Consider the following 12,053-nt stretch of genomic DNA (forward strand, 5'->3'; position numbering starts at 1 on the left):
TAATCTGTGCTTTGATCAAGACTGTTCACTGACTTCTTTTGTGGCTGCACACAAATAATATAAAAGTCCCAAGTCTGTGAGACAAAAGCAACTGTAATGACTTTTTTAGGAGGAGAAAGCAGGGTAAGTAAGGGAAAGGGAATTTCACCTGTCAGCAAGTCAGTGTCCTCTATAGCTGATGCCTTTAGCTATTTGAAAGCAAGCAAGAGTATAAAATCTCTAAGGTTTGTTCCAGAAATGCTCAGCAAGGAATCTAAACACTGCAGTGCCCGATTCAGGCAGTGAAGAGCTGAGCATCCCTTGTAAAGTAGGGGCAGAAGGTCCTAAAGATCTTGTAAAGAGACATCCAGCTCCCAGCAGATATTAGGGCTCAATTAATTCACTGTAGCCTGTCAGAGCCTTGCAAGTAAACTCTGGATCAGGTCCCAAAGGCAAGATCAAACACCCATAAGGATAAAAAACCTGTCTCAAATAGAGTTTAACTTTCTAAGTCCAGCCACTTCATTATAACAACATGCAAATTGGGAAGCCACACTCCCCAGGGTTTTTCCCTCATTAAATATAGCTGAAAAGTTAGATACTTCTGGTTGCAAAGGCAGAGCTGGCTGTGCAGGTAGCACCATCCTCTTAGGGCTTTGCTGGAGTGGCCCTCTTTGGCAGTGTGTGCCCCACATGTGCTGGTGCAGCTGGGCTCAAGCCCTGAGCAGGGCAGGGGTGGCTACAGCCCCAGTGCAGCTGCCAGAGTGGGGGCCCTGACCAGCAGGAGATATGGGAAAGCTTTAGTGGGGGTGGGAGGGAGGAAAGGGACAGGTCACTCTGTAATCTACCTGCCTGACATGACAGAGGAAGATTTTTGTTTCTAGTTTGTTTCTAGTATTTTTGCATTTTAAGGGAAACAGTGACTGGAGGTGAATCAGCAAAATGTCAGAGTTCCCCTGTCTCCTGGCATATGCCTTTGCTTCCATGCAGATATGTTCATGGCTAAATCTTTTGCATTTGTTAGAACCAAAATCTGTAGCCTATGTCTGTCTCATTTGTAGTCAAGTCTTCAGCCTCAGAGGCTTAAGTGGGGACTTCACAATGTTTAAGCACCCTGCCAAGTAACTGCCTGTAATTTTTAGTAACATAAGAGAGGAAGAAACCAGGATGTTAGCAGAAGTTTAGAATAAATAATGCTGTAACTATCTTACTCTTTTGATGAATGAGCATAATTTTGAATACTGAATATATGGATGACTGCATCTAATCACAATGAGACAAAATTAAATAATGTGGTGTACAAATATCTATGCATAGGACAAGTATGTTCTGGCATTTTCAATAGCCCCATGTTCTGCACAAGTGAAAGCAGTGTGCACTCATGAATGTACACTAATTCACCAGAATCCTGCCAAAGACATCTTATCTCAGATTAAATAAATGGGGAGAAGGAAACAATAGGCACAAGTTAAAATATAGGAAGTTCCATTTCAACATGATAAATAATATTGTTTTTCTGTGATGGTGATCAAACACTGGCACAGGTTGCCCATAGAGATTGTGGATGTCCCTCCTTAAAACCCAATTTAACATGGCCCTGAGAAGCCTACTTAGACTGACCCTGATCAGAACAGAGGGCTTGAAATAGATGATATCCAGAGATGTTTTCCAACCTCAGTGACACTGGTTCTGTGGCCTGTAAAAAGATGAGCCTCTCTGACAGTGCTTGATGTTTGTTTCCCTAGTAACTTGCCATCTCCAAAATGTCACTTGGTCTCTTCAGAAAAGTGAATCTTAGAAATGTTACCCAAAAAATTAAATAATTCTTTATTTTCCCTTTACATAATTCTGACTTTTTCCCTTGTAAGCACTTCAAGATCTTCTCTAGTCATTGAATAGACTAATTCGTGTTCTTCTTTTTTTTGTGTGCTTTTCTGCAAGCTATTTTTTGCAAGCTATTTTTTCATTACTGCTTCTCTTCTGCCCACAGTTTTTCCCAAATGTTCACTTCCATTCTGTATCAGCTTGGAACAATCGGTAGGACCAGACTGGATAATATTGTTTACAAATGAGCTACTTACCATAATAAAAAAAATTATTTTGTTGTCATTGTCTAATCCCCTTAAAATGATGAATTTTAGGAGATATGATTGCATGAAATAAATATCCCATTTCTTCAGATAAGTCAATTTGATCTGAAGCTCCCAAACATTCTCTTTCTCCCTCTTTTTATCTACAAATCTTCTCAATTCATATGACTACTCAAAACTAATATTTATTGAAGATAATTTTTAAGAGGCTAGGAACTTTACAAATAGTTGCCTGCATATTTTTGCATATGCAGTTATTGCAACTCCTTAATATAAAGTAGACCGTAAGGTTTTTAATCCACATTATAGGCTTATAGCTATATTTTTACACTCAGATTTGAAGACTTTCTTATATTTCCTCTACTTTTTTTTCCCTGTTCTTTGCTTTTCTTTTTAATAAAACTCTTAATTATCATTATAAATGAGTGGTGACTCAGAAAACACAGAAAGGTGAAAGATTTATTTTTTTCTAGATTTTAGAAAAGCAGGTTAACAATATGTAGAATTCAAAGGTATCTGACGATGAAGAGGCAATTCACAAAGGCTGATAGTGTCCTCAGCCAAATGGCATTTCTCACCTACCCCCAGCTCTGAACAGCTCAGAGATACTGCACAATAAGCATTGAGAGAATTTACTTACAGCTCAAATACTCACTCCTACATAAACTGGTTTTCTTTGGCAGCTGTCAACAAAGCAACTATTTTCAATTACAGGCTTTCTTATTACATTTTAAATTAGGTAATTAATTGATTATAAAATAGGTGTCCTCCCTTTACTGAAATGTTGAACAGCTATTGTTGCCTAAGGGCTGTCATCTACAGCATTCCTTCATATTCCTGTCGCTGAACTATTTAAAGAAATCTGAGTGAGGTATGTAGCCATTTCTATTGACTGTAATTAAATTCTTCATTTGCTTGCTTATGTGATCTTGAAAATTAAAAGGACAATCCTTATGACTGTCAAAGTTTAGGTTCTAGAGCTGATGAACCTTCATGTCCTATGCATTAGGAAAGGTGTAAGATCACTCTAATATATCCAATGATTTCCCTTCATCCATGCCCCCTCCTGCCCAGCTGTAACTCAATGTTTACTGTTTCCACCTCTGACTGGAGCATTGGCATGTTTTTGAGATGCAAACTGGTCCCTCTAACTCCTTAACAAAGTTTAGGTCATAACTTGAGCTGACTACCTTTATAATCTTGAATTTCACCCTATGTGAAATTCAAGTCTAAGCTGCTGCTCTTTTTCAAGTTTCAAGCTGCAGTCTGTGTCTTATTTAGTTGCAATACTCTAGGAGTGGCTGTAAAGTCCTTTCTCATGTAGAGCATAAATAAATACAGTACTGCTTGTCACTGCATCTTCACACAGAGCAAATCTGTCAGCTGTTCTTAGACTAAATTACTCTTTGACTCTAAATTAGTTGGACAGATGTATGATGGTGAAAAAAAGACAATTTCAGAAGCGTGTCTTCCTCTTTGGTACTAGAGGAATGGCAATGTATATATTAATAACTTCAAATTGCTTTGCAAGCCAGGTATATCAAAAGCAGCTGAAGTGAACTGCATGGAAACACTGATGTGAGTAAGAGCGGTACAGGACCTGATGTCTTTAGAGTATCCTCTTTGTAGAGGAGAATGTTCTTTTAAATGTTGAAGTAATTGCTCTGATCTCAGCCTCCATTTGAGAAAGGGTTGTTTGAAAAAAGAGCCACTGCAATTTATAACCAGAATTAGATAATTTTACAAGTCTTCTTTTAAAAATACAATACAAAGTTTTGAAAGGAATCTGTTTTCATGCTGAGTAACACTTTATCACTTGGGATGCTGGAGACAGCTGTTAAGTTGTACTCTGCCATGGTGGTAGCCTTGGTTTCTTGGATTATTAGTGGGTTACAATTGTTTTTGCCATTAGCTGAGAAAAAACATCAGAACTTTGCTAAGCTGCCTGCTACTGAAATGGGTGACACAGCTGTAAACAGTCTGTTGCATCAGGTTGCTGAATTGTGAGCTTCAGACCCAAACATACCATCTAGTTCTATTAGGTTGGTTGGTTGCTTGCTTGCTACCTGAAGCTTTTACTGGCATTGATAATGTCAGAGGGTTAAATCACAGGCAAATTTCGGTGATTTCCATCAGGGAAAATGCACTTCACCTTCAGAAAGGGCAGCATGATCAACAGCTTGTTTCAACAGAAAAGCTGTAAATGAATTCTCTTGAGGTTTGTTGCTGAGGCTAGCTCTGGAAATGTGTTTTGTCCTATTGCAAAGTTTACCTGTACAAATGGATATTACTTTAAAATGTTCCAACTTCCATTCATTTTGTATCTTTAAATGAAGGATGTACTTACCTCTGAGACATGGTTACCACTAGTGATCCTGTTCTTGCACCTTTAAACAGCTCACATGTTGATGAAGAATCTTGCTTATTTTTCTGCATTTCCTCAAATTACCCTCTTCATTTTTATTTTCATGTCCTGGTGCTATTGTGCAAGTAGATAGGATATATGGGCAGAGAATGCTGAAGATTATTATATTACAGTTGTTCTTACTTACTGTTCTAGCAATTGCACCCACAAGGGTAATGCAATAAGCCTGAGGAATATGTTCAGAAACTCCTATTAGGGCAATTATAACAACCATGCATAAATTTGTTTGACAGCATTCGATAGGACCAGTGAAAACAAGAGAGGTTTGATTTTTCCCAACGTGAACCTACAAGGTGATGCTGATATTGGTGAGCAGGCATGCATAAGTTTTCTGTTCAAGGTGTGTTGTATAAGGCAAAGTTTTTACTTCTATGGGTAGACTAGTCATAGACAGTATTTACATATGCATATATATAGCCTTTGAAATGTCAGTTACCACCAAGATTTAAATGTAGCCCTTAGCAGAACCAATTATTCTTAGTTCAACAGAATGATATGAAAGAACACTGTGTCCCTCCATGAATTCTTTTTTCCTCTTTATATGTAATAATTTTTAATATTTAGTATGATTGTTTTTGAAAATGCTATACTTCAAGTAAGATACAGATTTTTGTGTTTCTCATTTTGGTAAGGATATTGATTAAAGTTTAAAAAAATTCTTCTCCAAATGGATCAATATTTTAATCTATTAATATTTCATATTTCTTTTGACTTTGATAATTCCTTTGCAGAAAGATGTAGTCTCTGGAACAATATGTATGCACGTATATGCATTATAATATATGCATGATAGATTTTTGACTGCATGAGCACCCATCCTGGAAAAAGCCCGATTAGTAGCCAAAAGCATGAAGCCTCTTTCTTTTCAGAGACTAGAAATGATGATAAAAATATAAACTCTCAAATAATATATATAATCTGTAGCTTGGATACAGGAAGTTAATAAAATAGTTAACTGAAACTCAAAGTCTGTTGTTACAGTATATAGTAAGTAGCTTAGGAGGGAAAATGGACAATAAAGGAGGTGTACACAGCCTGGAACTTCCAGACAGTAATGTCAGCTCTAGCATTGGCTCTGCCTTTAAAGTAGCCAGCTGGGATTGGAAAAATGGTCTAGAAAAATGGAAATCATATAGAATGAAGTCTATATATACAAAACCCAACAATACAATCATTCAAATGAATACTGTTGAAGTCTGAAGTTCTAATTTACTTAATACCCTTGGAGGAAAGGTATATAGAAGTGTGATGTCTTTATTATTTAGCAGCCTTAAGATATTTGGGCTGTCAGTCATTGAATCAATTGAGCTCACACCAAGCATTACCAAAAATCATTACCATCTACTGACTTTCCAATGAAATGGTCTTTGTGTTATTTGTGAGACTCAATCTCTGAAACATTGTAGCCATGCTTTTCAAACTTGAAATTGCAAGTCATTCCAGCTAAAAGGTCAGAGCTTTTTCTGATCGAATTGTGCATAGATATTTGCTTGACAAGGCAAAATAAAATCATGTTATCCAAAGAAAATATTACAACCTGGGTTTTTTTCCACTAATCTCTTTTGAAGTGGAAAATTTTGCATTTAAAGGCTGCTGAGTTCTGTCCTTTTGACTCCCTCTTCATTCTTTTGAAATGCAATTACTGTTCAATGAAATGTTATTGTGCTATCCTATTTTTACAGCTGCTCTCTGATGTACTGTACAGGGCTGTAGTTAAATAATGCTGCTAAATTTTCTTCCTATATCAATTTATCAACATTTTATAATGAAGTCAAATGCACGAATCATAGTAATTTTTGTGTGTTGTTTTGCAAACACAGGACAATATCTGCAAAGACACATCACCAGGCAAATAACTTCAATATATTTGAAGGAATGGTCTGCCATGGAGTTCCAGTTGTGACAGTTTCAAGAGGCAAAGTGGTTTATGAAGGTGGAGTTTTCAATGTCACAGCAGGAGAAGGCAAATATGTCTCCCGTCCACCATTCCCTCCATATGTCTACAAACGAGTCAGACAGCGGGAACAGGTTAATTAAACTAATAAATCTCTGAAATGCCTTGTACAACATGAGGATAACTAGCTCTTGAGAAAAGAAGTTTGGGGATTCAATGGTAATTTTCCTTACTAATCAAAATATGCCAAGGTGGGAGGAAAGGAAATGAAGGACTCAAATTTTATTGGTCTTTATATTACAGAAAAATATTGTAGACTAGTTCCTGCTCTTACATTAGTCTGTCCAGCTTGTGAACTAAGCCTCAGTACTTTTAGAAATAAACATGTCCTACTTGCAATCAAAATGGACAAAGCTTTGCTTCTGGGTAATCTGCTACATTTCATCACTGATTTCACTGAAAATCAGAGAGCCCAAATTTCATATGGAGGAAGAAATATTGCACCACGGAAGAAATAAAAAATTTTCTAATTCTTTCATAGATCAGATATTTTGATATTAACCCTGCAGACCACTGAACATTTTGCTGTGTTCCAGCAAGAATGTGTTAAAACAGAACATCTGCAAACGACACTGCTGGGCCAAGCAAGTAGCTCTATTTAGGCTTTTGTTTTCTTCTATTTTTTAAAGAGAAATATTTCAAATACATAAAGATTGGATTTTCAGTGCCTATTTACTGTGCAAGCATCCATGATGCTTTTGCATCCTTAATGTACTGTGAATAGTAAAGCACACTGAGCAAGTACATTTTAAAATCACCACCTGAATCAGTGGGATTCATTGCAGGATCTAAAAGCTGAATCCATGTGAAATAAGGCCCAGTGAAATGCCTCCAAAATAATTTTGTATATTTCCTTTTTTCTGTTGTCTTGATGGACTGAGAAGGGCATGTGAAAGTGGCTGAAGGATGCTTTCCTCCAAAGAACACAATTTCACAGCATGTAGTGAGCTGCCTGCATGTTCACACATACAATACAGTATCAAAAGTAAACTAAACTGAAATTTATAAGAAATTTGATAATTACACAATTCTGAAGGACTTCCATGAATGTAGTGGTTACAATTTCCCATCAAAGCTAGAGAGAATTTTCCCTTAACCCAAATATCAATTGCAGCATGTCTTCAGAAGTGATTTTTCAACCAGCTCAGACTCCTGCAGCCAGCAATTGGAATAGTGAGTGATAGATACCTACACAAGGCAGAATTTGCTTTGTTTCATTTATATTTATTTACCTCTCTTACCTGATGTATTGAAAACATCACTGGAAAATGTGAATACTCTAACAAATAGAAGAATCCATAAAATGAGGTGGCACATGTTGTTTCTTAAAAAATGGATTTAGAATTGGATTGCTACAGTGTTGAGCAGATTTAGCCATCATCTCCTGATGAAAGCTGAGAACTGAACAGTTTGATCCCAGTGCAAGAGATCTTTTCCAGAGAGAAGTTAGATGAAAGTATTGGGATGCATTTCATAGAAAGAAGATTATCATAGGACTTCTATTTCAATTTTGTCCAATTAGCAATTGCAAGAGAAGACAAAATAGTGAAAGATTTAAAATATTTTTTTGCAGGTATGTCAGCCTGTTCCTGTCCAGAGGGCACCATATACAGGCACGGTCTCAGGAACACCTGTCACACGAAAATAACAGGCTCATCCCCCAGTTTTGGCTGTTGCAGGTAACCATCTCTTTTTCTTAGTAAAGACTACTTATTGCTTCTCTGAAACTTCAAGAAAACAAAAGGGGAGCAGGCTGTTTATCTGGTGAAAGGCTTGTCTGAAATAAGCCCTCTCAGAAGCTGAGTTGTCTTGGTATCCGTAAATTCAACAGGAAGGTCTGGCATCCCAGGCATGGAGAACCTCATTTTGATTGGAACCTTATTTAAAAAGTTCAGCTGAAAGAAACTGATGAAGTTTAGCTGTTAGACTGAGACATGGGTATGAAGGCCCATACAAAACCTGGGTTCAGTTAGCAACAAGAGTACAAAATGAAGCATGACTGTTTGACTTGCAAATTTACAAACAGCTTGATGTGAAAAATTAAATTTGTTATTGTCCTGTGTTACAGACAATAACCCCCCAACAAATGTGCTGTTTGGGTTAAGCTGACAGATTTGTTTTGCAAAACCAAAAGCTGTCTTCACAGAAAGAGAAGGCTCCAGGGAGACCTTAGAGCAGCCTTTCAGTACCTAAAAGAAGCCTGTAAGAGAGCTGGAGTGGGATTTATTTTACAAGGACATGGAGTAGTTGGACAAGGTAGAATGGCATTGCACTGAAAGAGAGAGTAGGTTTAGATTAGATATTAGGAAGAAATTCTTTACTGTGAAGTTGGTAAGGAACTGGAGCTGGTTATCCAGAAAATTTGTGGATGCCCCATCTGTGGAAGTGTTCAAGGCCAAGCTGGATGGGGATCTGAGCAACCTGGTTTAATGGAAAACATCCCTGCCCATGGCAGAGGGGCTGGAACTAGATGATCTTTAAGCTTCCTTCCAACCTACACCATTCTGTGATTCCACAAATAAAGGTGCTGCAGGCAGTGCCAGCAGTGTTTGAATGAGTGTGAGCTCATCACTGCTAACAGGAGCAACACCCAGCATCTCCCTTTCCCTCCTCTGCAGTGTCCACAGTGTGTAACTTGGTTATTGACAGTCCTTGTATATGCCCTGGTGCTTGGCAGATCTTTCTGTGAGCAGAAATCAATTAGATTTGTTTCCTGGGTTAGTTTTCTGTTGCCTTGGTGAGTTGAAGTGTCTCTTAGAAGAACCAAACAAAGACCTGGGCAGTGCAGCATACGAGTGGGGTGAGGCACTGGGAACAAGGACTAGTGACAGCACCACACTCTCCAACTGCTCAACAAGCAGAGGAAATGCTTCAGGAAAAGGTGAAAACCAGGCAAGTCCTTCAGCAAGCACAGTCGAGCCATGCTGCTGCTCTGTGCCAGCTGCAGCTGAAATGTTGTCAGCTACAGCAGGGGAGTTGATTAGTATGGGCAGGGGGAACAGTGAGTGGCAGGAAACATGCCAAAATCCAAGCTGAAGATTTGGGTGCATATGTGTATCAACAATGAGATCAGCTAGTTTGAGAAATGATTTCCCAAGAGGTGAACAGAAAGCCCCAGTTTGTACCTCAGATAAAATGAGTCTGCTCTTAGTGCTAATTAATATGGGACAGGAGCAGACCTGCTATGGTAGGAGGGTGAAATTAACTTTTCCACATTTCATGATATCATTCTTTTAAGCTACCTTACAGTGAACCTCATCCAGGGCAGCAGTAGCAGCAACAGAATGCAGTATCCTATTTGTTTTTCTCTGTCCGAGGGGAAAAGCTTTTCTAATAGAGAGGACTAAAGGCTAAAGCTTCAGTAGAGTGAGGGAGCAATAATCATTCTTTCTAGCTCCTAGCACTCCTTCTCCATTATTACCTCTGAGTGACAAATTGCAAAGAAGAGATTTTCTTTTGAAAGATGATATTGTATTGTCTTTTTCTCCTCTGTAGATAAAAGCAACTGAAAATGACCTTGCTGCCCCCACCAGCAGTTCCTTCTGGGTCCAGCAATCAATCCACTATCAACTTCTCAAGAGCCAACATGAAACAATAGTAACCAACAAGCATTATACTTGGTTTCCTACATAAAATTGTCATTGAAATTTATCTTTGAAAATACTTTTGCTTTAAGAATTGGAAAATTCTTTTTAGAAAATGGAGTAATAATTTAAAAACCTTACAATTATAATGTGGCAACAGTGCTGTGCATTCTTAAAATCTTGTAAGTTTTGGGATGGTATTTCTTAATGTTTATCTTTAGAAGGTATCAGCTATCCAATAAAGTAAAAGCAATGAACACTGGTGTTTAAGAATGGTTTTTAAACTCCTGCTCCATTGAGTCCCAAGAGATGAACCCTAATCCATTAATTTTATATGTTAGGAAGATCTCTGTTGTGCTTGGCAATGCAGAGAATTCTGAGAGCAGATGCTGAATTTTATTTTTTTAATTTTCTCTATCTGGAAGTGGTCAGTACAGAAAAATGCTGATTCAGAACACTCAGTATTTTGGAGCTGCTGCCCCATCTCCATGTCACTATTTTTAAAGAACTTTATATATTTTGTCCCTGCCAACTGCACCACCGAGCTTTTATTGGTGGCTTCAGCTATTTCCCTTGTTGAGAAACAAGGGAAAATGGCAAACCTATACCAAACATACTTGTGAACTCACCTACAGTAATAGTTCGTGTTCTGGCTTCATGGAGAGACACACTTATCACCTGAAGGCTTATGAACTGAGATCACCAGAACAAAACATTAGTATCAAAAAACCCTTTTAACTGAAAATTAGGTTTTTCCCAGTGTAACTAATACCTTGTTTTTTGTAGGATAGGATTCCTAATTTAAAAAAAAGTATCTCTTTTCCTCAATTTATCTAATTCCCATTTTCAGAGGTTGTAGTACTTTCAGAAGCACTATTCTGCTACCATGTCTAGACAAATTTTGATTTGGAGAACTGGAATGTTGTTTAAAGTTGCACTTTCATATGCAATAGCTGTCCATTTTAAGCAGCCACCACTGGGAAAAATTTGAGACTGTCATGGTTTAATCCCAGCTGGCAGCAAAGTACCACACAGACATTTGCTTGATTTCCCCCCTCCCCAGTTATGTGGGGAAGAGGATCAGAAGGGTAAAAGTTAGAAAACTCTTAGGTTGGGATAAAGACAGTTTAACTGGTAAAGCAAAAGCCACGCCTACAAGCAAAGCAAAACAAGAATTTCACTCCCCATTGTCAGGCAGGAGCTCAGGCATCCCCAGGAAAGCGCTCTGAATGTTCCCCCTGCTTCTTCCCCAGTTTTACATGCTGAGCATGAGCATATGGTCTGGAGCATTCCTGGGGTCAGCTGAGGTCAGCTCTCCTGGCTGTGTCCCATCCCATCTCCTTGTGCATGCCCAGCCCTCCTGCTGATGGGGTGGGTGAAAAACAGAAAAGGCCTTGATGCTGTGTGAGCATTGCTCATTGATAATGAAAATATCCTTGAATTACCAATTCTGCTTCCAGCACAAATCCAAAACATAACCCCACACAAGCCACTGTGAAGAAAATTAACTCTACCCCAGCCAAAAACACCGCAGAGAGAAATGAGGCCAACACAAAATCACCTGTACAGTGAGTTGGCTGTCCTATGTGTAGAAACAATGTAACCTGTACTGTGCACCCACAGGCCAAACAGGCACAGAAAGTGCTGCTTATTTTAAGACACATTAAACACATTAGGTACACATTAAACATATGATAATTAATATTATTTTTGACAGTGGAAAGCAGACTTGCAGTTTCTGCTATATTCATAGGCATACAGTGATGTATGAGCTTTTATAAAAAATAAACTACTATTAGGTCAGTAGTTCTTGTGTCTCTAAACAGAAAAAGAGGGTTTTCCTTGTAGGATGATGGAGGATAGTCATGGGTATGATTGAGAAGGTCTAGCAGCATTTCTCAGGTTTATCTTTGGTGTGGCAGAACGTCAGAACCAACCAACAATCCAGCACTATTACAAGGAAACAGAGTTCACTGCTCAGTACAGACTTCTGTACTGTCATGCTCTGCATCTCAGTTTGT

At 38.3% G+C, this 12,053-nt stretch overlaps 1 protein-coding gene across 1 annotated transcript in view; it reads left to right on the plus strand.

Moving 5' to 3' along the window:
* The window catches only part of DPYS (dihydropyrimidinase), a 30,521-nt gene extending 20,340 nt beyond the window's left edge, over positions 1–10,181 (plus strand). Inside the window, exons 8-10 of the mRNA XM_071449344.1 lie at positions 6,315–6,522; positions 8,022–8,127; positions 9,944–10,181. Of these exons, the coding sequence (XP_071305445.1) occupies positions 6,315–6,522; positions 8,022–8,096 (283 nt within the window). The 3' untranslated portion in view covers positions 8,097–8,127; positions 9,944–10,181. The remainder of the gene's footprint in view (positions 1–6,314; positions 6,523–8,021; positions 8,128–9,943) is intronic.
* The last annotated feature ends 1,872 nt before the right edge of the window (positions 10,182–12,053 follow it).

The sequence above is a fragment of the Agelaius tricolor genome, unplaced genomic scaffold (genome assembly GCF_023055355.1).
Source record: "Agelaius tricolor isolate 1412-34295 unplaced genomic scaffold, bAgeTri1.0.p SCAF_2, whole genome shotgun sequence".
Taxonomy (NCBI): domain Eukaryota; kingdom Metazoa; phylum Chordata; class Aves; order Passeriformes; family Icteridae; genus Agelaius; species Agelaius tricolor.